Below are 27,495 nucleotides of genomic sequence, written 5' to 3' on the forward strand. Positions count from 1 at the left end.
GTAAAATAAAGCGTCCTTTGTCCTGCCTGTCTTTCCTTAACCTTCTTACTGTGATGGACGAAGAAACTGTGATGTCGGCGGACGAAGTTATTTCGGACGAAGAGTTGGAGGTCAAGTATAGCAGGCGAAATTGTAAGAGGACTTTTGTCTTCCTCGAAGGGTCTGTGTCGCGTGCGCCTTCGCTAAGTGCTAAGGCATGGAAAGATTTGGAGAGCCGAGGTCGCGTGGGTGAACTCACTTTTCAAAAGGGCAACTCTGCCGACGAGTTGGGAAGACTGATGTTAGCGAGGTTTCCATTGTTACTCGGAGAGGATTTGCGAAGGTAAGCCTGATTCCAATTACTTTTCGACCCTAACAACTGCAATACGCTGAAAAGATTCTCAACAGCAGCACGAGCGAAATTGAATTTCGAGTCTTGAACGCGTGTTGACTCCCTTCGCCGTTTCGTGTTACAACACTGGCAAAAGTGCGCGAAGATGCTCATGTACCGATCCATAATAGTTAATACCAGGCTGGTTTGTTGGGATAACCACGACTATTATTTAGTTTGAATATTATTTAGTTTGAAAATAAGGATAATATTAGCATATTTAAGACAAAATTACACGGCCCGCCCATTTTGGATTGTCCTGATTGTCTTCAGAATACGAAGGCCGAGTAGGGACTGGGAAATGGTTAAATATTTACAAGGATCATGGCGGCCATATTCCCTGGACTAGTTTTGGAGATCGACAGCTGTGCTTCACATTTATTATTGCATTTGGAGTTGGAAAATATGTGTTAAAGTCTAAGATTATTAATTAAGTTATCATTGCATTTTAGCTTAAACTTTAAGCTTATATCATGGCTCGTAAATTGTTAAATTGTTTCTTCAATTTTCCAATTAGATATTTATAATGGAGGGAAGTATAAATAATACAGTGGTATAAGCTTATAAACTGATTGATCTATTTAATATATTGCATTTGTAGATTGGTTTTTCTAACATCAAATGACAGTGGCCGGGCGATGGTGTTGGTTTCAAAAGGTCTAATGAATGGTGTTGAAATCCTTAAGGAATTTACTTCTTCAGGAAGTAAGAGGAAAAAAGTGTTTTTTTATATGGACCACGGTAATTCGGGTAAGTTTATATCAGGATAAATGTATTGATAATTATCAAACATGGCAGATTTTGAGAGGAGGGAGTGTCCCCCCCCCTCCCCGCCCAAAGAAAATAATCACCGTTTTACTTGTATTATTTTGAAAGCCATTTTGCAATTGCATTCAATAACCACCCAATAGAAGTTCTTTGAAAAACAATTGTTTTCCAGTGAAGGAAGGATGGAGCGAGTGTAAAATTCTGTGTTGGATAGTTTCTGGCTCATTACCTCTTGTATCATAAAATCTCTAGCTTTCGACCGCTATTGTGCATTTTAGTAAAATTGGATGAAGTTGATCAGACATCTTACCTTCTAAGGGTAACAAGCTATTATCAGGAGAAACTCTTTCTATTTTTTTATTCTTTTAGTGTTTTTTTTGTGAGAGGGGAGGGGGGGGTAGGGGCAACTTTTGAGCGATTTTTTTTAAAATCGTCATTATATTATGAGGGAAGCATGTAATAGTCTTGCGACTGACAAACCTGTGGTACTCGGATTCCCGATCGAATTGGAATCTAGAATTGAAGTGTTGACTTTTGAGGAGGGTGGACAACTGGAGAACCCGGAGAAAAACCCTCGAAGCAAGGACAAGAACCAACAACAAACTCAACCACCTACTGGATCGGACTTGAACCTGGGTCACATTGGTGGTGGGCAAGCACTCTCACCTCTGCACTATCCCTGCTCTCCTAATATGTACATTAAATCCTGAATTTAAGTCATTATGACTGCAAAAATATATTTTTTTCTAAATTTTTAGCTTCACACCTCCAAACAAAAACAAGTACATCAAAGTTAGCAAAGAAATCTGTGCATCAACGTAAGTGAAAGTTTACTCAATATTAACTGACAAACTTAAAGGAGCAATGGCATGACGTTTGATTTCTCTCAAATCAAATTTAAAAATCTCCTTTTAAACCCTATGATTAAACCAGTATGATTTAAGCATAAATTTAAGCTATCTGGCAGTATGCAGAGAGAGAGAGAGAGAGAGAGAGAGAGAGGGGTGGGGGGGGGGGGGGGGGGGAGAGAGGTAGCGGGAGAGAGATACATGTTAAACTGAAAGCATGTTTGATAACTGTACAGTCTGTTTATTTGTGAAAAGTTAAATCAATTGTGTTCACCTTGCATTTATATATTACAGTATTTCTGATACTCATCGCATGGCTGTGACTAGTTCCTGCTAATTTTATCCCTAATATATCGTTACTGTCAGGTCCTGGGGCCACATCCACAAGGACATCTGCAGTAGATCAGGTGGACTTGGTAACACCACCAAGAAATGGAAGTGAGTTTAGCTTGTGTAGTCAAGTGTAAACGTAAATATCTAAATTCTACATGTCTAGACTTTAAGAAGTTACGTTAAGGACTAGTCATTAATCAGAGGGTACCTGCTGAGGGCAGGTACACATCAGCAAAAAGCGAAAGTGGCTGCCTCGTACCCAGGCACCTCTTTCTTGTTTTGGGGGACATGGGCGCGCAAGGCAGGAAGGAAAAGTGGTCTATGATTTTTGCGCAGGAAAAAAAGGAGTCACATTAATTAAGTATAAAAAAACTGATTGTACACCAATTTCTTCTCATAGATGAAGCAAAGAAAACAAAGAAGAAGAAGAAGAAAAATAAGAAGAAGAAGAACAAAAATAAAAAGAGAAACAATACAGAGGCGGATGGGGGTGCATGCCCAAAGAAATTAAAACCAGACGACGATGGAAATGGAAATGAATAAATTTGATATAAATAACAAGAAATAACAAATAAACATGTCACTGATAATTCTTTGGTCGTCATAATTCTTTACAGATTACTGTACGACTTATTGTAAGCTTTGGATGTAAGATTACCACTGTTTGTATTAAATATTTATCAAGTTTTCTTTCTCGTTTCTTTTTGGCAAATCTTTCCAACATCATTATTGGAGTAACAAAAAACCCAAGAAATGCTCTCCTAAAACATTTTAACGTTTTCTTTTGATTAACAATTACAGTATCGACCGATTTGCACACAATTAAAAATAATTATTTTGTGTATAAACTAAGGACAGGACGTTACATGTAAAACAGAAAGAAACCCCTACGCTGTGGGAATGAGGAAAATAACTTCATAAATTGAGTTTAGCACTGTTAAAGAAACATTTAATCCATTAAAGCCATGTTTGATCTTAAGATTTTAGCAGATGTTTGTATATTTTTCCAAAAAATGCCCCACAAAAGGGGGGGAGGGTCAGGTGCACTCCAGGACCCCAGTACGCGGCGCTCCTGTTTATATCGCTTTTTGTATCAGATTTTTAATCAAGTTTACTTCGCTCAAATTCACATTTACCACCGCGGCTTAACTTGACTTTTGACAAATCTTTCCATAAACATTTTTTTTGGAGTAATAAAATACCCCCCTCCCCCCCCCAAAAAAAAAAAAAAAAAATCAAAGCACTAAAATAGTCTTAAACACAGGAAAGAAATTACCGGGCCCGAAATTATCGGTTGCACTAAAGCCGTTAAATCAAATCGGGCCCGGATATTTGAAGCGGGGCCGATTTAATAACTGTTGAAAAAAATAATACCGGGCTCGGCTAAACAGTAGGTAAACCGGGTACGGTATTAGAGCTGGGCCCGTTTTTTAGTCGGGCTCGTCGTGGCGTCATAAATTACAGGGGTACTATAACTTCCAGGGCCGGTAATATTGTACCGGGTACGGTGTTTTTTACCGGGTCTGTTCATTTTTGACCGTGCTCAGTTACTCAGAAACAAAAATTGATCCGAAAATTTTCCATGTAATCGCGTTCACCGGGCCAGCCCGGCTAAGCGGGCCAGCATTAAATTTCTCTTCCGAGCACAATATCCGACTAAAAAATCAATGCTACTCCTTCTAAATAGGATGTAGAGGTAAGGTAACCTATTTAGCTGCATAAGTGCAAAAAATTAACCACCAAATTGCCGGAAAAAGGTGATCAAGATCATTCGTGCTCTGATCATTCATGCTGAAACCGGGCTGAAAGTCATCTCGGCAAACCGGGCCAGCCCGGCTAACCGGGCTCATGTAATACCGAGCTGAAAGTCATCTCGGCAAACCGAGCCAGCCCGGCTAACCGGGCCAGCCCGGCTCATGTAATCAGGCCCTTAATTATCTGCATACCGCAGGACAAAGGGCCGACAAATCTCAAATGGCGGTTTTCGAAACGGAGATTCGCCGGCCGTATCGATTTATCTACCACTGCTGCTAAGCTTTAAGTTGATTTAAAGCAAAGTACTTCGTATTCCTGTTTACACTGATCAGTTAAGACTGGACTGTTTTCAAGAATGCATGGAAAAGAACTGTCACTTCAAGACGTGGAAATCAGTTACAAATGGCGCGTCAAGAAAATTGGATAACAGCTTCGCCGAGGGCTTAGGTTTTGTCGTAAATGAGGAAAACAGGATTTACAATGTATCAGCGAACACCACGGTAAGCAAGTCTATGTTTTTATTTTACTCAGTTGAAGTTCACATGGGGAAAATTAACCTTTGCGTGGATTGTTTACATAATGTTGATAAGATCAACAATGTCACGGTCGGTTAAATTAACGAATTTTAAGCAACTTTGAGATCTGAAAGCATCGCACTAAATCATTTCTCCAGGAAATCCTTTTAGTATCGAAAAGAACAATCATTTATCTGTCTAGTACCAAATTTTCGGCCATTTATTTCGCTTCGCTCATACTTAAATAAAGCGATAAGTTTGACCTATTTTGAATTAAATCAAAAGTGTGTCGAATAAATTTAATTATATTTTGTAGATAAAAGGACTTCAAGAGCAGAAATTGCTTTCGACGTACTAATTTGATGTTATTCTTCGATATTAAATAGGTATTTTTCTTCCAGAGTTCTTTATTTTTCGACGCGAAGCTAACAAACTCGGCATAAATTTTGAGCTCCGAAAGCGTCAATTTTGCTGGATTTTAGAATTATCGATTTTCTCGAAAACAAATCGATATTTAGCCAAACAAAGTATACGTACAGGAAATCGTATGAACGCGAGTGCATTACGTGATTTATGGGCACGAGTGATGTTTTAAAAGTTCTCAAAATTGCCCGAGCCGTAGGCGAGTGCAATTTGAGAACTTTTAAAACATCACGAGTGACCATAAATCACGTAATGCACGAGCAAGTTCATACGATTTTTTATTTATTATGTACTCAACAAAAATTACTGCGTCGCGCTATTTGCACGCCATGCGTACCACATGAAACGCTTCAATGGTTTCCCAAATGCTCACATGTTTTATTTGAACCAATCAAAAAATATCATGTTGTGACAAGGCAAATCAAGCGTGAAGTTTTGAAAAGTTTCTGGGAAAATATACGCTTACAAGCTGAACTCAAAAAGCTAAATTTCAGTTGTTAAAAGCGACAAGAATACTGGTTCACTTATCTCTTTTCAAATGTTCCTGAATGTTTTTAATCTCAATCGGACTCACTAAATAGCATTCCGATTCACAGACTTAGGTGAAGTGCACTGTCCTTGAATCACATTAAATGTGACTTGGCAGTTGTGAAAATTGTTCACGGTGTAAGCATGGCTGCTTGTGTTCACCTGTTCACCTCTTGAAGTTGTAGCGGGAAAAGACGGCATTGCGGGTACACCAGCGAAACTGCTCGAAGCTGCTGACTGTGGAGGCATGCTGATAATGTTGGAGAGTTGTTGCTGTTCCTTCTCGCTACCTTCATCGTAGTCGTTAAGAGATTTCTCGCTTACGTGTCCAGTCACCTGGATTATCGACTGCCTCTCGACGCTTGCTGCCCTCAGTTTCTTCACAACCGTCTTCCTTGCGCTGTGGTTAGTCAATCTCTTCTTGCTTTTCTCCAGAGGTGTGTTCTTTACAACGCTCTTCATCATGTTGTCGATACTGTTTACGCCGAGGCGCTGCTTTTTGTACCAAACATTTGTTTTGGGGTTTTCAATTATGGCAAGGTAAAAAGGACCTTTTTCTCGCAGCTCTTGAGGACGTCTACTGAGGTATTGCTTCAGCAACTCAAGGTTCGTATTCAAACCCGTCTTTTGTGCGTATTTCTGTGTAGAAGGTTTGCAACATCTCATCGAGTTGTTCGTGCTCGTATTCTTCCATTTTTGGGTTTACTTTTCTCTCTGTTGCCCATGTTTGCCAAACATTCAACCAGGTCTGTGTAGCTTTCAAGGTGTTTTTGTTTCTCGCATTTTCCTTAAGTTGCTCGACGATATTTTGGTTTGACAAAGCAAACCGGCTGTCCGCCATTTTTTAATTTGGTTTTCAAATTTGGCGCTTCCCCGATGTTTCCATAGCAACTTCTGTATTGCACTCTATAACCCCAATTTGCACTCTATAACCTATTTATGCATTCGTCATTGACCAATCAAAAACGCGGTATTTTGTTGAGTATATAATAATGTGATTTAATTCATACAGTAAGGCCTACCCATGGTAAGAGAATGAGCGAAATACATTTAAGGACTCTTACCGACATATGTTTGACCGTAGGAAACCTGTGCTCTTAAGTTATATAAATTTAAAGAGAGTTTGAGTTTCATTGTTTCACTAAAAAGGTATCCTCGATATTTTTTTTTGTGAAATGACTAATACTTATGAAGACGTTCATGCCATAAAACCTAATAGTTCAAATATTCCAGTACGTCTTTCTGTTTGCAAGACCGTAAAAAATAAGCACCGTGAAACGAAGCTCACGTTAATTGGGGACAAAAAACCTGATAGTTCAAATATTCAAATATATAGCTCAAATATTCTAGTTCAAATATTTTAAGATCCGTACGTCTTTTCTGTTTGCAAGACCGTAAATATTAAGTACCGTGAAACAAAGCTTCCGTTAATTGATACAATCTGTTGAAACACATATTAAAGCTTATATTACTCCCGCTTTCGTCCTTTTACGCTCTCAGAGTCCGATATTAAAAATATTTGCTTAAATATTGATTTTTACTGGCTTCGCCTAAACAATTGAAGCAATGTAGTATGGAAAAGACTGTTTAGGTAACGCAATTAAAGCAGATATGACACCCGCTTTCGACCTTAATAAATGGGTAAAACAAAACAACCTTGAATGAGCTCGAGGGAGAGAGAGGAGGGCTACAGTTTTGAGAAGTTAGATTGAATTTAACTTTGTTTCAGCAAGTATAGTTCGAGATTGTGGATTAACTTTTAAATATAAAATATTTTGAGATTTGATTTCCTCACATAAATTCTTCTTCAACGGATACAACTTAATTGCATTCGGGTACCAAAAACTGTCTCCCCAACCATTAACCGGCTTCCACCAGAAAAACATATTTCGAAACAGTAACACTGTGGAACAGTTGCACAGGGGAAGCAGTTGCAAGGTGGCACAGAGAAACAGCTACAGTGGGACAGAGGCAAAGTTGAAGAGGTACAGTGGAAGTGTCTCACGGTGGGACAGAGACTCAGTGAAATAGTGGCACAGTGGAACAGAGCACGGTGGAGCAGTGGCATTGTAAAACAGTGGCAGAGTGGAACAGTGGCGCAGTAGAAAAGTGGCACGGAGGCACAGAGCCACATTTGAAAACAGATACAATGGAACAGTGGTATGGTCGGATAGAGACAGTGACAAAGCTAAACAGTATCTCAGTGGAACAGTGGCATTGAAGAATAGCGGTACAGTATAACAGTGCAAAAGGGGCAGAATTTTACGGTGGAACAATGGCGCTGTAGCGCAGTGGAACAGTGGAGGCAGAGGAACTGTGTAACAGCAGAACAATAGTAAAGATGAACTGTGGCACAGTGAAGCAGATGCAAAGTAAAACAGAGTTAGAGCGGCTCTATAGAACAGTGGCATTTTAGAACAGGTGAGCAGTGCAAAGGTGGTACAGTGGTAATTTTAAAGTGGTACAGACGCACCGTTCACAGTGGAATAGTGGCACAGTATCCCAGTGGCACAAGTGAAGTGAAACGGTGACAAAGAGGAACAGAGCAAAAGTGGAACAGTGGCACAGTCAAACAACAGAACAGTAGCATAGTGAAACTGTGCATGTGCCACAGTGCAACAGAGGCACAATGGAACAATAGTGCATTGGAGGAGTAGTTCATTGGCACAGAGACAGAGGTCTTCAATGAAACGGAGGCACAGTGAAACAGTCTAACAATTTGTATTGTGGAACAGGGCACTGTAGAGAGGTGGCTTAGTACCACAGACGTACAGTTTCAGATTGGCACAGTATAAAACGCTTTACAGTAAAACACTGGATTGCAGAGGAACGACACAATGCAATGTTAACAGACCAGGCACAGTAGCAATAATGAACAGTGCTGCAGTGGCACACTGCACACAGACACAGTACAACAGCTTGTTGTTAAGGGAACAGAGGCACTGTAGAACAGAGACATAGTGAGCTACAGTGGTATAATGGAACAGAAGCAATCTGGAAGAGAGGCACAGTGGAACAGTGGCACAATGGGGCCAAGACACAACGGAAATGTGACACGGGGTACGGTGGAACTGCGGCACAGCTGCACAGTAGAACAGAGGACTAGTGGAACCATGCACAATGGACAAATGGTACAGTGGAACAGAGGACTAGTGGAAATAATGGAACCATGCACAATGGACAAATGGTACAGTGGAACAGAGGCACTCTTGAACAGTGGCTTAGTGGCACAGAGGCAGAGTAGCATGGCGGAACGGAGGCATAGTGGAACATTGGCACAGTGGAACAAAGAACAGTGGCACAATGGAACGGTGGCACAGAGGAACAGTGGCACGGTGGAACTGAGGAACAGTGGAACAGTGGCACAGGGAAACGATGGCAACGTGGACCATTGACACAGAGGAACTGAGACACAGTGGAAGAGTGGTACAGTGCAACTGAGATATAGTGGAAACGTGGAACAGGGAAATGATGGCACAGTGGAACGGTGGCGCAGTGGAACTGAGACACAGTGGGACGATGGCACATGGAAGGATGGCACAGGAAAACGATGGCACAGTGTTACAGTTGAACTGAGACACAGTGGAACTGAGGTACAGTGGAAAAGTGGCAAAGTGGATTTAAGACACAGTGGCACAGTGGAAGAGTGGCACAGGGAAATGATGGCACAGTGGAACTGAGGAACAGTGGAAATGGACCAGTGGAACAATGGCACAATGGAACAGTATCACAGTAAAACGTTGGCACAGTGGAACAGTGGCATAATGGAAAAGTGGAACAGTGGAAAAATGACACATTGGAACAGTGGAACAGTGGTACAATGGAAAAGTGGCACAGTGGAACTGAGGCACAGTAGAACAGTGGCATAATGGAACAGTGGAACAGTGGCACAGTGGAACAGAGACACCGTGGAACAGTGGCACAGTGGAACAGTGGAACAGTGGAACTGAGGCACAGTAGAACAGTGGCATAATGGAACAGTGGAACAGTGGCACAGTGGAACAGAGACATCGTGGAACAGTGTCACAATGGAAAAGTGGAACAGTGGAACTGAGGCACAGTAGAACGGTGGCACAGTGGAACAGTGGCATAGTGGAACAGTGGCATAATGGAACAGTGGAACAGTGGCACAGTGGAACAGTGGAACAGAGACACCGTGGAACAGTGTCACAATGGAAAAGTAGAACAGTGGAACTGAGGCACAGTAGAACAGTGGCACAGTGGAACAGTGGCACAGTGAAACTGAGGCACAGTGGAACAGTGGCACAGTGGAACAGTGGCACAGTGGAACAGTGGCACAGTGAAACTGAGGCACAGTGGAACAGTGGCACAGTGGAACGATGACACAGTGAAACAGTGGCACAGTGAAATGGTGGCACAGGAAAACAATGGCATAGTGGAACAGTGGAACCGGGGAAGAGAGGCAGAGTGAACAGAGGTACGGTGTAACGGTGGAGCAGAGCGCCAGCAAAAAGATAGCATTGACCAAAAAATTAAGGTAATACACCTGTGAAACAATACGTTAGCTAAGATTTCACGGTTTTTTAACCTCTGTTAAGGATTTGTCATTCTAAGTTTAGTTTTATGATAAGTGACTGATCATGCACCTTCACATTTTCGTATAACAAACTTTTACTTCTCACTTCTTAGTTAACCGAGCAAGAGAACCGTACTGGATAATATTGCCTGGGGTATTACCAGTTCACGAACCGAGCAGACATTACTTGAAGGTGTGGTCCTGACCATAAGGTAATCTCTGCGTGCGTTAGGTACATGGTTTAGATGATGGCTGTAAGCAACCGAAGAAGAAAAAACTATATTATATGAGACGCAAACGTCTTACTTGGTTTAATAGACGTTAAACTGCAACCAGGATATACAGAAATTTTCTGAGATATACAACTCCCAGGATATAACTGAATTTAGGCGAAACCATTTTATTTCACTCCACCTGGATAACTTCGTATTCAATGAAAGAAAATGACTAAATGAAAAAATGAAAAATAAGAACTTTCTTTATTACACGGTTAAAATATAGGTATAGTCTATAGATAAAAGGCATAGTTCTCCATTTACTGGTTTACGTATTTACCGTCCGAGACACCGATGCAGAGAACCATTTATTAATGTTTTTCTTAAGGTAGTCTGAGGATTTTCCAGTGCGTAGTTCCTTAGGAAGATTGTTCGAGAGGAGAGCACCACTGTAGGTAGTCAGTACTTGGTTTCGGTAGAGACAAAGCTTTAAAACATTTTTGTAGTAACTTTTTAAGTAACTTCAACTCTTTACTATTTCTTTTTAATTTCTTATAGCTTGTACCCGCCAGTAATCAGACGAATGTGGAGAACGGGCAAATGACACGACCATAGCTCAAGCAGTTCTCCATTGCACAACACCATTTGCCATCGTGATAGATAAAGCACAGTTTAATTGCAAGTCGCACACAATTGCGCCTGTAATTGCACAAGCAATGAACAAATTTCAAACCGATGGACTTCGGGTAGTAAATAAAGAGATGGGATTAAAGAAAATAGATACGTCGACAGCTTCCCTAAAAGAAGTGCGGCGTTCTGTTACTGATGAATCCCTTCAGAAACGGTGCTTCAGAAAGGCCTTCCTAAGAACTGATCTTGAAAGATTTGAAAGATCTTTTTAATGAAATCTTGCAAAATGCCCCAGAAGTTTAAAGACGTTTACTTTATCAGCGTTTTAAATTGTTTCGTTTGCTTGCCAAAAACCGTATTCGCTACGAATTAGTTTTATGTGCTGATGTCCGATCTCGGCGTCCCGTGCTGTAATTGTAAAACGCATTGAGCTTCGGGAAATGCACTATAGCAGTACCATTACCATTTTATTAAATCAATCTTTTAACAGTTATATGTTAACTTCCTCTGTGGTTATAATTATACATCGTAATTTTTATCTAAGTTCGATTTCTTGCAATCGATTACTTGAATGCTTCTTGGCTTGAGTGGAAGGACTATGACTGAGGAAGATATTATCATATAAACTGAGAATAGCGATAGCGTGGAACAATTCACGTTATAGTAGCTATCAAACTAGTGTGACATTAAAATACGTTATTTGTGTGAGATGCCGGGAGTGAGATCAGTGCTTTGGTTGACATTTTTGTTAGTGAATATCATACTTACACCACACAAGATTAGAGTTTTTTCACATTAACAGTTTCACACATACCATGACCTAGCAACACTTCCCTTTTGGTTATTTATTTAACAAAGAGATTCCATTTTGCCAACTATAGATCACAGATGACGTCAAAATGTGGTATGAACAGAAAAGTGGTCCACGAGCCGCTAGGCGTGTGGGTCACTGATGTCACCGCCATACCACATTTTGACGTCTTCTGTGATCTATAACTGAACAGACCCACGGCAAAATTGAATCTATTTGTTTTTATATAATAAAACTCTGTTTTGGACTATGAACTCTGATCACGCGCGCGATTAACACCACCGCGTGACGTCATCTATGCGTCTGTACTCTAATAGATCATAAGTAAGAACCAATCAAAATGCGCTTAGAATTTAGGTTATATATAATACCTTTTAGAATATAGCCGCTGTATACGCTCGATGGAATTCTAGCGGGCATTATTTTTATAGAACATAGCTGAAAACTATAGAAGCCCGGTACCCCGCATGTGCGAATCAGTTTGTCGAATTTTGCTGAACGGCTTCGTCGACTTCGCCTCTATTCTCTTGTTTTGTTGTTTAAATGATGCTTTAAAGCAGCAAGTTTTTATCAGAAACGTTTTACTTGCTTAAATGAAAGTAAGACAGTGCCAAAGGTAGCGACAGATGAAGAAAGAATCGTTGAAATTTGTTGTTTTTTTTTGGAGTTGTATACGCCACTATTTTGCCGTAAACTGCCCGAAATTGATTGCAAATTATTTAGCGAAACAAGCCGGTGTCTAGAAACGCTTTGATGTAAGAAACCTTTTTTTAGCCACAATCTGAAGACAGAACACTTCACTTTCGTTCTTTTTAAATCGAAATTAGAGGCGAATTTGAAAAACTTGCTGCGAAACGAACGCATGGAAATTTTTCATTTGAATGAAATTGAAGTAGGCTTAACCAAACCAGTTGAATGCGTAAATATTTCAACTAGATTTGTCGGCTTTGTGAGAATCTTTTGGTAGTCGGAGAAAGGAACCATATTAATAGGAAATATGAATGAAATGGTATCTTGGTTTATTTATAAAGAAGCCGCCAAAGAAAAGAATAAACTAAACTTTCACTTTACCGATGTTGTGTGCGTTTGTAAATGCCGTAAGCGGCCACGAGTCTTGTAAGTTCTGTGCTCTTTTTAATGCTATATTCTAAACCCACTAGTAGATGGTTTTCCATGTTCTATAAGAAAATAATGCACGCTTGAGGTCTAGAAAAGCTGCTAGTGGATGCCCGAGCCGGTAGGCTCGGGCATCCACTAGCAGCTTTTCTTATAGAACATAGCATTATTTTCTTATAGAACATGGAAAACCATCTTCTAGTAGGTAAATAATTATCCAACGCACTTTTTTAGAAAATCTAGTAAAGGGAAGTTGATGTAGTACCGAAAAGGACAACACTAGCACGCTAGGTTTAGTAAAAAGTCTGTTACAGTAGCTTTTTACCATTAAGAAAAAATTCCGGAAAATGCGGTTAGGATGTAGATGAAACACGACTATTTGGTTCATTCCACTGGACGTAAAAGAATATCTTAGATAGGTAAGCCCGTTTTCCCAGTGGTACGTTCCAAATGGAAATTCCTGTTCCATTTACCGTTTTGCATCTTTTGTACCAGTTGCAGGCCTGATAAAAAATTCAAATAAACGCTTATTATCATCTTGACGTGATTCCGTTGTCACTAAGCTAAGTGATGATCTTGTGATTTCCTGGCATAAAGTGATGTTTCTACCACGCTTTATGCTAATTTCTGACGAACCCCTACTTAGCGACCAATCTCCCTAAAGCAACCGCTTACCATATCCCCAAACGTGGAACGGATCACCCAACAATAGCTTTATACATCGCGTCCCATGTTAACAATGTTCTCACGCAAGTAACACGCCAGAGGGTATGATATTTGAGCCATTGAGTCTAAAATACCATCGTTATTTCTTTTGCACTCAGTAATTAAATTAATCAATGAATGCGGTGTGATTAATATTGGCCGTTTTCACACTAGAAGACGGACAAATCGTCTTTTAAGACGGCTTTTAGACGACTTGTCCGTGTAGACGACCAAGTCGTCCACAAAAAATCGCCTTACCAGACGGCCAAATCGATGGAGAAATTCAGACGACTTGTATGTCCAAAATCGTGTCCGTCCCGTTTTCAGACAAAGATGATTTGTCTGTCTCAAACGATTTGTCCGTCTCTAGCGTGAAACCGGCCATTGACAACATTAGGGATTTTGAAGCCCTTCTCAAATGTACTGTATTTCGAGGAGTACCCCTCCCCCCATGAGTGTTATTTGATTGATTGTTTGAGAAAGTGGCACGAGATTTTTTTCTCAAACCAATCACTAAGCGTGGTAATGAATAACCAAACCAAACGCGTATTACTTTCGATACTGAAGTAAATAACCGCTATATGCCATTTTTTAACTTTCTATCAAACTAAAGGAGCTACTTCACTTTAAAACAATTTTTTAAGCGTATCTACCCTTAAAATGTAACTTTCAATTTTAATAAAAATCGAGAGAACCTTAAACGACAAACAATTTTCAAAAGGATTGTAAATGCTTCTTTATTTCAATATACTCTATAAATAATAAAATTCCGTTTTTACAGTGTATTGTTGATAAATTAAAAATCGATTCCAGGCAACTCCTTGTACACGACAAAAACAATGTTACTTGAGATAATTCTTCACTGAACGCATGTGTCATGCTTGTACTAAACTATCGCAAATAATTTGTAATTACTTGACGTAACATTACAGATTCCACCAACAAACAACTTTTGTCCGTGGACCACTGACGGGAAGCAGGTCATGTCTCCATCACACTGAAGTCATTTACAATAGCGTAACATTTACAACACTTCTGTAATTTACAGAGAAACACAGCTTGTACGCGAGGACAGGCTGGGTTATCAGTACATTGGCTTGAATCTGCCAACTCTAATTCATCGGTTCTCTATTGCACTCCTATACACTTCACATCTAGCACTGCGTGTCTGTGACGCAGTCTGGCTGCAAGCTTGTTCTCAATGGAGGACTTACAAGATTGCTTGATACCACATCCCCTGGTGCTTTGTCCTATAAATAATAAAGTAAAATAAGTCAATGACATTGTAGATAGCTTTCAATCAGATAGCAGCATTCAAACATTTTTATTGTCTATCTTTTGGCTGTCGTTTTCTCAGTATCACTGACTATTTTACTGCTGTAGTCACTTGTATTCAGTCTGTCACGTGCATGGTAGAAAGAAAAAATTCGACCCAATGATCTCACCGCATCCCCAGCTCCGAGCCAGCGATCTCACACCGATCGGATGCTGTAGCCACTGAGACACAGGGCACATGTTTCAGCTGTCACCATTAGGGGTTCGATCTCAGAAGGACACTAAATTCCACAGTGTAATCAATCAACCAACCGATCAGTCAGTCAGACAGACTGTCCGTCAGTCATTCAGTCTGTCCGTCAGTCAGACTGTCTGTCAGTCAGTCAGTTAGACTGTCTGTCTGTCAGTAAGTCAGTCAATCAGCCAGCCAGCCCATTCGTCTGTCTGTCCGTCCGTCCATCTGGCAGTCAGTCAGTCAGTCAGTCAGTCAATCAGCCAGCCAGCCCATTCGTCTGTCTGACCGTCCGTCCCCCGGGGGGTACTCCCTATAATGGCCTATACGGGGAGGCTCCGCCCGAAAGGGGTACCTTTTTCAGGCTTACTGGTATATGAAAGGGTAGAGATTTTACAAGTTTTGGTATACGAAAGGGTCTTTAATTAAAATATTTCGAACAGATGCAATTTACGGCAGTATTATTTTAATGTATTAAGCGCTACGTGAAAATGACAAGAAAACGTCCTGTCCTAAGTCTATTCCATGTCTTTTAGGTATATGAAAGGGGTACCCTTTTTCAGTAAAAGGTATACGAAAGGGGTACAATTTCTGTCACAAATGGTATATAAAAGGAGCTCGGGGCGGATCCTCCCCGTATAAAACTTTTTTGAGTGCCCCCCCCCCCCCGGGGTCCGTCCATCTGGCAGTCAGTCAGTCAGTCAGTCAGTCAGCCAGTCAGCCAGTCAGCCAGTCAGCCAGTCAGCCAGTCAGCCAGCCAGTTAGCCAGTTAGCCAGCCAGCCAACCAGCCAGCCAGTCAGTCAGTCAGTCAGTCAGTCAGTCAGTCAGTCAGTCAGTCAGTCAGTCAGTCAGTCAGTCAGTCAGTCAGCCAGTCAGCCAGTCAGCCAGTCAGCCAGTCAGCCAGTCAGTCAGCCAGTTAGCCAGTTAGCCAGCCAGCCAACCAGCCAGCCAGTCAGTCAGTCAGTCAGTCAGTGCGTCAGTGAGTTAGTCAGTCAATCAGGCAATTAATCAAGAAACTCACATTGCTACTTTGGAGTACATTTCTTTGTTTAATACTCTCAACACACACTTCATGTAATGCCTCCACTTGATAATACTGTGCTGCAGAATGCAATCCCGGCAGGAGACTGGAGCTTAAGTCACATGATCCAACATGGAGAAACTCCTGCAGCGCTTCAAACACTTCACTATCAAACTGTTTAACCATAATAACCTGAAAAGAAGGGGCGGTATTTGATGAGGATGGTCAAACGTAGAATCTCTTTTCTCCACAAAACCGTTCTGTGTCAGCAGATCAGTAATGTGCAAATTTCAACCACTGTGGTTTAGCTATGACAGAAATGATAGAAGGAATCTCAACTGCTGCTATTTTGCATGTCAGTGTTTTATTCTTTGTGTGCAAGACAGAGCGACCCACCACTAAACGATCTTACAAACTGGCAGACTGACAGACAGACAGACAGACAGGAAAACTGGAGAAGGCCCAACTGACTGACAGACAAGGGTTTGTCATGGCTCATTTGATACATGCATCATGTGAAGGAGAGCCACATGCTGCCTCGCCTAATGAATCCAGCAGCAATCAACAACCTCCCCTCCAAAAGTTCATGATAAGCAAGGAAGGTTTATGGGGGAGGGGGGAAAGAGGATCTGGCTTTTACTCCTCGTCTCCACCCTCCCTTAGTGGTCCCAACTCTTTATGCTTATTTGTATTGCAAAAAATTATGCAATAAAATGTTATTTTGCATAATTTTTCCCAATCTTGGCCACCTTGGGAATCCTGCTTCACATGGTCGCTTTTCCCGCCTCCTGTAGATATTTCGTTCCCTCCCCCCACCCCAGAGATGAACTAATATCCCATCCAGGGAGAAGAGCTATACTCTAAGGTGTTTCATGCTAACAAAACCAGAGTTAAGCCAAAAGTTGAGCTACCAGGCTCCAAAATGTTTTCTCTTTCTAAGAGTTTTCACAATACTTCATAAACAAGACAAATCTAACTGTACCTCTTGACACTGTAACTGTGACAAACCCACTGAACTGTCAAACTCTTTCTTGTGTTCAAGATCTGTGATTGATTCTAATGTCACGCTTTTGTCATAAGTACTGTCACTCTCGCTTCTACTACGCCGCAACTTCTCCAGGTTCACCTTGCCGCTGCGCAACCCCGTGTGCATCATGGGACTGGGGCGATTCCATGAGATTCTTCGTTGTAACGTTGGTGGTGCTGCGGTTGTTGGTGATGAGCTGTTCTTGCTTACTGGTAAATGGGCGTAACCATGATCGAGATCTTGTGAAAACATCTTGTGAAATACTCTGTGACAATGGAAAAACATTTTGGTACACATGTATCTTCATATTACATCTACTGCTCAAGAATATTGATCACTGGGCCAATATTTTCAATAACAGCCCTAGTGCAGTGCTCATACCCAGGACAAATTCTGATGTATCCTTGTTAATGTAGCTAACAAGACTTATAATTAAAAATAAACTCAGTTCTGTTTACTTGCTCTTAGCTGAAATGACTGACTTCACTCCGATGAAAATCTTCTTGACTGCATCTCCTAAGAGAAAATGAAGCTCATTACTAAAAAATATTGTTTGACCTACCACATTGCAGAGGTGCCAACTACTATTCAGTATTGGAAGAAGAGCTGAACGATTGTCTCTCCTGGGCCACAATGCAATGCTCCACAGTCATCATCATGGGTGATCTAAATCTAGACAAGCTAAAAGTAAACGAAAGAGACGCAAAGCTGTAAAAAGACCTAGGGGAAATTATTGAGTTAACATGCTAAATCACAGAGCCAACATGGATTACAGCCTCTTCGCAGACTCTTTTAGACGTCATTTTAACAAACCAACCAGATCTCTTCAAAACTACTGGAGTCATTAACATCGGCTTGAGCGATCACTGCATGGTATATGGCTTCCTAAAGGAAGCTGTTAAACAACATCCAGCTGCCATCATAAATTGCAGAAGTATTAAGAATCTAGACATAAATGAATTCACAAGGGATTTAACAGATGCAGTATGTATTAAACAACACTCAACTAGTGTTGATGAGCAGTATGATAACTGGTACACTGAATTGATGAGAATCGTCGATAAACATCTACCTCTGAAGAGAATAAAAGTCCGAAAAAGAGATGTCCCCTACATGACAAATGAATGGAAAAAAGCAATACGGAAAAAGAGGATGTACGCAAAGAAATTCAGCAAAAACAAAACCAAAGAAAACCTAGAGCTGATGAAAACATGGCGTAATAGAGCGACACGACTAAGGAGGGCGATAAAGGAATATTGGAACGCAATTTCCACAGATATGAACAACAATCCCAGGAAGTTCTACAACACCTTTACCCCATTTCTGAATACAAAGACAAAGGATAACAGTGCAATTTCCCTTAATATCCGAGGAGTGATACAGCAAGATCAGGGTCTTGTAGCACAAGAATTCACAAACTACTTTTGTTCTATAGCTGATCACATTGGAGGACCATATGCGTGTAACATAACTGAGAACGAGTGTGAACTTCACCGAAGCGTACTAGCCATTAACGCAAAGCACACCCCCAACACATTCAAGCTCAGAAAATTAACACGACAAGAAGTCCTCGTAGCACTTAAAAGAATTAATCCTAATAAAGCAGCAGGGTACGATATGTTACCACCAAGAGTACTGAAAATAGCAGCTGAACAACTGGCAACACCTCTGACCACCATTTTCAATCAGGCAATAGAGGATAACCATTGGCCAAACGCTTGGAAAAAGGGAGAGTGGATCCCGGTCTACAAGAAAGAGGATCGTCTGGACAAAGTCAACTATAGACCAGTAACGGTCCTAACCGCGGTCGACAAAATTTTCGAAAAACTAATATGCAAACAACTCAGCGAGATGTTTGAACCTATCTTCAATCCTTTCCTATCAGCATATCGCAAAGACTTTAGCTGCGAGACGACTCTGATACGCCTCACTGAAGATTGTAAACATGAGGCAGACAAAGGTCACGCAGTCGTCATGTTATCAACGGACATGAGTAAAGCATTTGACTCATTACATCCTAAATTATTACTTGCTAAGATGAAAGCGTACGGGCTATCAGATCCTGCACTGAAACTGATGCAATCGTACTTCAGTAATCGAGAAAATAGAACAAGAGTAGGTAACTCTACTAGTGCTTGGGGGGCGCTTAAACGGGGCTGCCCACACGGATCATCTCTGGGACCACTGCTGTGGAACATATTCCAAAATGATCTGTTCTACGCTGGCGTAAAATCTCAACTGTCTGCTTATGCTGATCACCACCAGCTATATTCCTCCAACAAGGAATTAAGAACAGCCATGGATGAAGTTGAGAAAGATGGGGCAAAGACATCTAGCTGGTACAAGTCAAACTTCCTGGAGGGCAATTACAGCAAATACCAAGCGATGATAATAGCGAGAGGTACACAACAGACGGAGTTAGTAATTAACAACAGTAAAATTGATATCACCGATGCATTTAAGCTGTTTGGCGTGATCATTGACAAAGACCTTAACTTTACGGAACATATATCGCAGGTTTGCTTGAAGACTAGCAAAATGATTGGCGTCCTACGAAGGCTGAAAAACCTCATCCCCATACATGCAAAATTGAAGATCTATAAGACAGCATTAGTACCCCATCTAACATACTGTAGCTTGGTGTGGAATTTCTGCCGAGCAAGCGACACAAGGAAACTGGAGAGGATCAATGAGAGAGGACTCCGTACAGTATTCTGCGATCGGGTCTCCTCCTATAGTGACCTCCTAAAACGCGCGGGGATGACCAGCTTGTATAACAAACGATTGCAAGAGATCGCAATTTTCATGTTTAAAGTGAAACATAGATTACTGCCTAGCAACGTAGTAGAGCTTTTTCCTAGATCACCCTCGAGCTATAGCTTAAGGAACTCAGATTTTTACGTACCAAGAGTAAGAGCTGTCAAGTACGGGAAAAAATCCCTTCGTTTCCTTGGGCCATTGATGTGGTCGAAATTAGACAATAGGGACAAAAACGAAACGTCCTTGCGGCGATTCAAGGCGAACATCAGGGGAAGGGAACTCAGTGGACTTGTCGGAGGAGACACATGCAAAGGGTGTCACCTTTGCAACTCTTGAGCCGAAACCACCCTATAAGTATTAAATATAGGTTCGATATTCCGTATTTTAAAGTAGTATCTTAATTGTAGGAATTAGATGTAAATACAAAGAGTGTTGGAAAATGTAGCATAATTTAATGTAAATAGACCAGAATCGTTTTTGTACTTATATTATATTTTAGTTTAAACAGTGTCCCCGATTAGTAAGCTTAAGGCTAGCTAGAAGACTAGACACTTAAATAAAGTTCTTATTTTTATTATTTATTTATATATAAAAATTACCGGTAACAAAAATTTCCATAGATATCAAAATGTTTAACTAAAGTCTTTAAGTCTTAAAAAGATAAAATCAGAACTTTTGTTTGCAGCCATATATACACTGTATTGTCTCCCATAATTATAAACTAAGGAAGTAGAAATTATTTATTACATAAACCCCTTTTCCAACGCTCCAAATGTTGAGTAGATGCATGACCTATTAAACAGTGAGTATATAAATGAAGAGAAATCCTGAAAGTGAAAATCGTGAGCCGAAACCACCCTATAAGTATTAAATATAGGTTCGATATTCCGTATTTTAAAGTAGTATCTTAATTGTAGGAATTAGATGTAAATACAAAGAGTGTTGGAAAATGTAGCATAATTTGAAATAGACCAGAATCGTTTCTGTACTTATATTATATTTTAGTTTAAACAGTGTCCCCGATAAGTAAGCTTAAGGCTAGCTAGAAGACTAGACACTTAAATAAAGTTCTTATTTTTATTATAATTTATTTATATATAAAAATTACCGGTAACAAAAATTTCCATAGATATCAAAATGTTTAACTAAAGTCTTTAAGTCTTAAAAAGATAAAATCAGAACTTTTGTTTGCAGCCATATATATTGTCTCCCATAATTATAAACTAAGGAAGTAGAAATTATTTATTACATAAACCCCTTTTCCAACGCTCAAAATGTTGAGTAGATGCATGGCCTATTAAACAATGAGTACATAAATGAAGAGAAATCCTGAAAGTGAAAATCGTGAAAGACCAAAAAAACCTGTTCTACAGGCTTACAAATGCTGAGAGGTATTGAACCATCAACTATTACAAAACTGAATGACTGGCAGCCCTGTGTAAATAACAAAAATCTGAAAAATATTGTTTCACATGGTGAGATCAATCAACACCGCAATTATGTCTTACCAACTAGGAACGCTACCAGGTCTTCTCTATCGAGCTCTGCATGGCCATGGCCAACAGAGCTAAAATCCCTGGACACTTGGGTAACTGTCACATGGTGCTCATGAAATGCACCCGGAAAAGCTGAACTTGGAGAGATTTTTCTGTCCTCAGTAGGATGTGAATTCCTTGCAGCAGACTTGAGAAGGCTTCCCATTATAAGTGTCCTGGTGCGAGCCTGTATGAACATATTATATTATTAAGTAATGGAGGCCACTGATAGAGCAGTTTTCAATTAAGTATTGTAAAACCAAAACCAATGTAATTACTTCGGCCAATCATAAAGGCCACAGACAATCCAGTGAACCAATCAAAACTCGAAGCAAATACATGTAACTGGCACGAAGCGCGGGAAAACGTGCGCGAGCAAGTCACAATTGGTTTTGGTTTTAGTTCTGATTGGCTGAGATAGTGGCGCGAAATGTTTAAGCCAATCACGGAGGGTAGTAATTCAAAACCAAAGCACACACAATTTACTTTCAACACTCAAGTGAAAACCGCTCTAGTGATGACTTACAAATTACTACTGTTTTAGGGGAGGGGCTACATGTTGGTCAGAACCCTCCTAGTATAAACGTCTTATGTGGCCTATATAGGTATGTGCCGCCCGATAGGGTATGGTTTTTGAAGTTCTCGGTCCTTAAATAGGGTATCATTTTTGCTCCTTTTGACAATGTGTTCCCGGTGTGATCCTTAGATAGGGTACCTAAATTCTATTAGCTAAAATAAACGCCCAGCTAAACGAAAAAAAAAGGTTTCTTAAAACTGAATTTTCTGTTCAGGCTTGGGGGGTTTTGAGGGAGAAAGGAGGGCTGCATGTCTGTCAGAGACCTCCTATTATATCCCCTCCTGGTTCAAGCATGTTTGAACAACAGATATTATTAAGTCCTGGAATCACTGATGACTTAGACATGATAACTTAGAGATTAATATAGTTTTATAGTGACTAGTTTTGTTTGCTTAATATGCAGGCTCAATTTTTTTCTGGGGTGGGTGGGTGGGCTGCATCTGGGTCAGGGCCTTCTTTAATTTACGAACGAAGCTCTGACGTAGGCACGCCACGAGGCTGTGACAGTGTCACGCAATAACAATATTGTCACAAGTATAGCAGTATGCTCAAGAAAGAGACTAAAGGCAATCCAAACATCAGACGCTCTTTTTATTTAAACTCTCTCTTTTGTTAACTGCAGAACGTTGTTGTTACTTTTGTTGCTTCGATAAACACTTCTGTCGATACTGTGTTAGGAATAGTTCATCTTTCTCGATTTACTTCCGTTCTGGGAAATTTACTTCCGCTTAGACCTAAAAGCATGCGCAATAAAAACCGGAAGACCAAAGTTCTACCTGAAATCGACCTCAGAGTCCGTCCCGTACCGCTGACCGACATAGACGGACTCTGGGCTCGAGATGGCGGCCGCTCCCGCCGTTTTATTGCGCCTGCACTCACTTCGTACAGCGGACTCTCCCCACCTACACAAACAGTCCTGGGGACAAGGTTGACCGAAAACCTCTCTGAGGAGACTCTGCGGAGGAGTCGGTACTTTATCTGCCTCGTCCCCAGGCGCCGATTGGCCGGACGTTGAGGCGGTAAGGCGGGAAAACAGGGAGCGCGGGGAACGCCAAGCGAACCATGCACGTCAGTCCCACAACACCAAGCGAACCGTGCACGACCAAGGACGAGGACGCCTGGGGACGAGGCAGGTACTTTATAGCTTTAGTTATTAATCATAGATGTTCGTTTCACATTTGTCTCGGGATTTGAGCGTCGTTGATGTCTGCGAATCGATTGCCTACGTCAAAGTGACTATAACTGTAGTTCTGAAGGAAATCTTTACGTTTAAGGTAAGCAGGATGTGTTAATTGAAATCGTGATGTAAAACAAAGCACATTTGTGTGGGACGAATAGACTTTGATTGGCAGCGCTAAGCACAGGAAGCAGACAAAGCGGACTTATTTCCTAAATTGTTTTATTGTCAATAGACTTTACTTCAATGTAGATGTATAACAGTCATTCAATATGAGCAGTTATGTCCTGAGTATACCGTCATCAAGATGAAAAAAAGAGCCGCCATATCATGCGATCGAGAATATCTTACGAAAGCGAAAGTGAAATGTGATGTTCATGTCGGTAAAACATTAGACAATCGCTGAAGAAAACTTGCCAGGAGTTCTTTTCGAAATAAGCATATCGAAACAAGCACACCAGCGATCGTCTATCGTCAGGAAAAATTTGAACATTAGGATCAACACTACAAATAGAATGTCACCACTTGCTTGCGAATGTCATCAGCCTTGATGATGTGCATTTTAAATAAGGCTTAAAAGCCTTATTTACTGTCAGTTCCCTATTCGTGTCCTCAGTTACCAAGTTAAATAATATACCGTTTAAAGTTTTTTTATTCCAATAATACATTATACAACGTACGAGGCGCTGTGGGTGTAGAAACAGCAGAGAACATTATGAGAAATTAGTATTCATGATCACTTCTTTGCGTGGCGTTTTTATTACATGTAACATAGGTTTCTCGTGACGAAAGGGCGATAAAGATTTTAATTTATTGTTTGTTTTGATCAATATTTGTAATTTTGAAGATGATAAAAATTAACATGATAATCAGGTAAGACCCAACCTTTCATTTCTACAGTTGTAACTCCTTGCTGACTGACTGCTACTAATTTATTTACGCGAGACTGAATCGAAACAACTGAATGAAGACACATTTCATTCCGCAAGGAAAGAGAATTTTATATTAAATTTGATCGGTTTAGGCATTTTAGTGTCTGGAATTTGCGTTGTAGTCTTATTTTGAATAGGTTATAATTAGTTTAGCACGATGGAGAAAAGCTTTAAACGACAGAGGTGTAAAACGTTTGCTTGCCGTTTTTTGTGAATTTTTCGCAAGTACTGATCTGTCAAACACGTTATTTACGCTCCTTTTCCATTGCCGAGTCAAAATGAATAATTCTGTTTTTTATCACGGTTTGCCTTCACCGTTCAATTCTAAATTTATTCAAAACGGGCTCAGACAGCCATGCAAGAATAAGCAATAAGAACAGCTTCACTGTAGTGAAAGAGTAAACAAGTTAGACACAGGCAGTTTAACATGCGAGAGAGTTCGAAATAGAAAACTTCTTACTTGCAAAATGCGAGAGAAAGAGAGTGCAGCCCGTTAGAGCCAGTGGAGGCTTGAGTTGCACAGCAGATGAATCTGAATAGAGAGAGAAAAAATACGCGAATTATATTTCTATGAGCTATTACCAATGCATGGTCAGGCTTTTGCATTCCGTATTTACTGGTGTATAACATCCTGATCTTAATTGCCTTGCAACTGGTAATGGGCTAGTTCATCTCAAACCATCTTCAAACATCCTTAATTTACTGGTGAATAGCAGTTGTATATCATATAATTGTTAAATGTTAAAGGTGTTAATGGAAACCAGCTCAATTTTAGTGTGTAATTTGTATTCGCTGTTGTGACTTGACTGTTTTAATTAGATAATTCATAATGGTATTGCACCAAATTCCTTGATGATGATAATGATGTAAGTTCTAATAAATGATCGATTTCATTTCAGTTCTTATACATGTGTTTATAATTGCACATATTATACATGTGTTTAAAACACATACATGTGTTTATAATTGCATTACTGAGTGGCTTCATCTGCAGGTCTTTCTACATTATTAGAGAGATGAAAGGGGGGCTTCGTCACGAATTTTAAAAATATCTGAACAGCCAAAATGTATGTGTGTCGTAAGAAACCTAAAAATAATGGTCCATTTTCGTTATAGAGATTGCCAGCATCTCTCAGGTAAGGAACTGAGAAATAAATTGTTAAAGAACATGTACTGTCTTTTTGAGTTAAGGTTAACAGCATTCTGTTGTCATATGTATTTACAAAATTGGTGACTGTTTAATTTATAACTTACATCTTCTTCAGTTTTGATCGGTCAGCTCCCTTTTTAGCAATCCCAGATTGCTTTGGTCATGAAAACTGCAACATCAAAAGCAAAGAAAATGTCGCTAAACTTGTTACACCATGATTAGGCCAAAATGTAACTAATATATACAATTAGCGTACTGACATTAAAAAACGGTTTGTAGGAATTTATTTGGTCGTCAGTCCATGGCTTCAGCTGTTCCACCACCAGTTGCATCCACCAAGGAGACGACCAACTACGCTCGGTTGTGCCGTCTTCTGGTGGATGTGGGATCCCAGGCCTTGAGGGACACTTTTGATGGTATACACCCTCCAGCAGGACTGCATCTTGTTTTGGCACGTCATCCAGAACATGCGATATTACAGACCCTTAGAAAGAAGAAAATTCTCAATGCTACCCAATGGGGAAAGTTGTTCCCCACTATCCCTTCAACTGTTTCATCAGCAAGCTTTGATATAACGCTCCTGGGTGTAATGCTGAGGAACATCTGTGGTTTGCACGCTCCCATCACTGGCTGGAACAGTCTTCCACCTCCTGCTGACACAGGTAAAGAAGCCAACATAGCCAGGGTGAAGTACTACCGTAATACTGTATACGGTCATGCCAGCGAAGCGTCTGTTGATGATGCAACGTTTAACACCTACTGGCAGGACATCAGTAACACGCTGGTAGCACTGAGTGGAGCAAGTTATGGAGCAGCTATCAATAAGCTAAAGAATGACTGCATGGATCCCGACATGGAGGAACACTACAGAGAGCTGCTAAAGCAGTGGAAGAAAGATGAAGACAACATCAAGGACAAACTTGATGAGATAGAAGGTATGTTATAATTTGGCTTGATGGGTATTGTTTTTAATTACTCTTCCTGTGAATCTCTTTTGATCAGAATATGTAAAAAGCGCCCTAGAAATTATTATTATAATCATTATTATTATTATTATTATTATTTTAATTAACAAGAGAAAAAACCGTTGAAAACGGAAAAATGTTCCTGACCGTTCAAAAAATGTCCACTCTAGGCTCACACGTAAAGTGCATTAAAGGTTACAAATGTTAATCTTCAATAAGGGACCGGAAAGTTGTAGTGATTAACTATATTCACGAAAAGTAAGCGTGTTACCTTATTAACTTATTCACCTTTTTTAAAAAAAAAAGTGCTGCTTAAGCAGATAAAGGACGAAAAAGGTGTCATCAAGGATAAACTTGGAGAGATTGAAAGTATGTTTAAAATCTACTGAACCAATAGTCAAATGTTAAAAAACCCAAAACCCAAAACCTGAAAAAGAAACGATGCTAATTAACCACCAAACCAAGTTTCCCTAAAATGACCAAAAGAGCCGTGAAAGTAATCGTTACAACTTACTCGGTAGTCGAGCCATGTATGGGTGCGTATAAATGGGCGATTTTTTTATGCGGGGGCGGCACACCCTACCAGGCCAGCGAGGAATAAAACTGACAAAGGACAAATTTCCAGATATTTCAGCTGAAAATTAAATGGGACAGTTCGCTCCAAGTGGAAAGTAGACGAAAGTGTAGTTTCATTTTCAACAGTTAAGCGTTCCCGTGCGTGCGAAGTGCTGCTATGTACGCGAGCAAATATTCTGGCGAAGAGCGAAAGATTCTGGCGAGCAAAAAAAGGGAAAAGAAGGGGGGTGGGGGTGGGGAAGCGAGGGAACGCTTGCAAGCAAACCCCACGATTCTGAAAAACCCGTTCGCCCACGAACGGGGTCTCTGATTGGTGCGGCGTAGTTATGTTGATTGACAAGTTTGACATATTCGCGCTTGCTGTCGTCAATCATCTTAGCGGACCTCTCGGGAAACAGAAGTTCGCTTCGTTCGGGTCAAAAGGTCAAGTCTGTCAGTTTGGTAGATTTCGATCCATTTTGTTTGTTTCTGGTTTTCATGGTTCGTTGGCTGTCGCATTTCACGAAAACCGCAATAATGAAAAGTTTGACTGTTTAGAGGACATACACAGAGGAAAATATTGTGAACGCTTCAGCTGAAGCCGCCATGGACAGGCGTTTTATTGATTCACTGAAGTCGAAGAATTCTGTATTTAATGAAAATTTAGCCGCTCTTGTTGTAGACGAAAGTCATACAGTTGAAACTTGGACGGGATTGAGGTGAGCTTCTTCGCC

The 27,495-nt window shown here is 40.4% G+C and overlaps 5 protein-coding genes and 1 pseudogene across 10 annotated transcripts in view; 4 read left to right on the forward strand and 2 right to left on the reverse strand.

Annotated features, from left to right (window-relative positions):
* The window catches only part of LOC144664006 (uncharacterized), a 358,501-nt gene that overhangs the window by 257,729 nt on the left and 73,277 nt on the right, over positions 1-27,495 (forward strand). The gene's annotated exons all lie outside the window — the stretch shown is intronic.
* Positions 1-27,495, reverse strand: part of LOC144664014 (uncharacterized) — a 253,535-nt gene that overhangs the window by 114,501 nt on the left and 111,539 nt on the right. Inside the window, exons 9-10 of one of the 3 annotated variants that reach the window (XM_078525120.1) lie at positions 17,066-17,375; positions 16,084-16,275 (exon numbers count right to left, since the gene is read on the reverse strand). The exons of 1 other annotated variant lie outside the window; for it this stretch is intronic. In XM_078525120.1, the coding sequence (XP_078381246.1) occupies positions 16,084-16,275; positions 17,066-17,375 (502 nt within the window). Of the gene's footprint in view, positions 1-14,277; positions 14,469-16,083; positions 16,276-17,065; positions 17,376-27,495 lie in introns of those variants that run through there. One more of the 3 variants, XR_013572719.1, reaches the window with a different exon arrangement.
* The window catches only part of LOC144664010 (uncharacterized), a 78,692-nt pseudogene that overhangs the window by 38,456 nt on the left and 12,741 nt on the right, over positions 1-27,495 (forward strand). The window lies entirely within an intron of this gene.
* On the forward strand, positions 54-2,468 carry LOC144664022 (uncharacterized). The gene is made up of 4 exons (XM_078525129.1): positions 54-322; positions 972-1,120; positions 1,897-1,956; positions 2,353-2,468. The coding sequence occupies exons 1-4, from the start codon at positions 54-56 to the stop codon at positions 2,451-2,453; spliced, it is 579 nt and encodes a 192-aa protein (XP_078381255.1). The 3' UTR covers positions 2,454-2,468.
* On the reverse strand, positions 5,125-6,550 carry LOC144664021 (uncharacterized). Its single transcript, XM_078525128.1, has one exon. It carries the CDS (start codon positions 6,204-6,206, stop codon positions 5,586-5,588), a length of 621 nt encoding a protein of 206 aa, XP_078381254.1. The 5' UTR covers positions 6,207-6,550; the 3' UTR covers positions 5,125-5,585.
* On the forward strand, positions 6,669-11,630 carry LOC144664026 (uncharacterized). 3 transcript variants are annotated; one of them, XM_078525141.1, is made up of 3 exons: positions 6,669-10,038; positions 10,191-10,289; positions 10,851-11,630. In XM_078525141.1, the coding sequence occupies exon 1, from the start codon at positions 9,513-9,515 to the stop codon at positions 9,882-9,884; it is 372 nt and encodes a 123-aa protein (XP_078381267.1). In that variant the 5' UTR covers positions 6,669-9,512; the 3' UTR covers positions 9,885-10,038; positions 10,191-10,289; positions 10,851-11,630. The 3 variants fall into 3 exon arrangements, with proteins under 3 accessions (XP_078381267.1, XP_078381265.1, XP_078381266.1); XM_078525139.1 differs by having other exon boundaries at positions 6,689-10,038; XM_078525140.1 differs by lacking the exon at positions 10,191-10,289 and having other exon boundaries at positions 6,689-10,038.

This window comes from Oculina patagonica, chromosome 8 (assembly GCF_052425735.1).
Source record: "Oculina patagonica isolate OP01 chromosome 8, crgOcupat, whole genome shotgun sequence".
Lineage (NCBI taxonomy): Eukaryota > Metazoa > Cnidaria > Anthozoa > Scleractinia > Oculinidae > Oculina > Oculina patagonica.

Bases quoted from the DNA above. Each gene is read 5' to 3' on its own strand.
- LOC144664022 (XM_078525129.1), top strand. From the start codon at position 54: ATGGACGAAGAAACTGTGATGTCGGCGGACGAAGTTATTTCGGACGAA. The intron at 1,121-1,896 runs GTAAGTTTATAT...CTAAATTTTTAG, and splicing joins TATGGACCACGGTAATTCGG to CTTCACACCTCCAAACAAAA. The intron at 1,957-2,352 runs GTAAGTGAAAGT...CGTTACTGTCAG, and splicing joins AAAGAAATCTGTGCATCAAC to GTCCTGGGGCCACATCCACA.
- LOC144664021 (XM_078525128.1), bottom strand. From the start codon at position 6,206: ATGAGATGTTGCAAACCTTCTACACAGAAATACGCACAAAAGACGGGT.
- LOC144664026 (XM_078525139.1), top strand. From the start codon at position 8,519: ATGGAACAGAAGCAATCTGGAAGAGAGGCACAGTGGAACAGTGGCACA.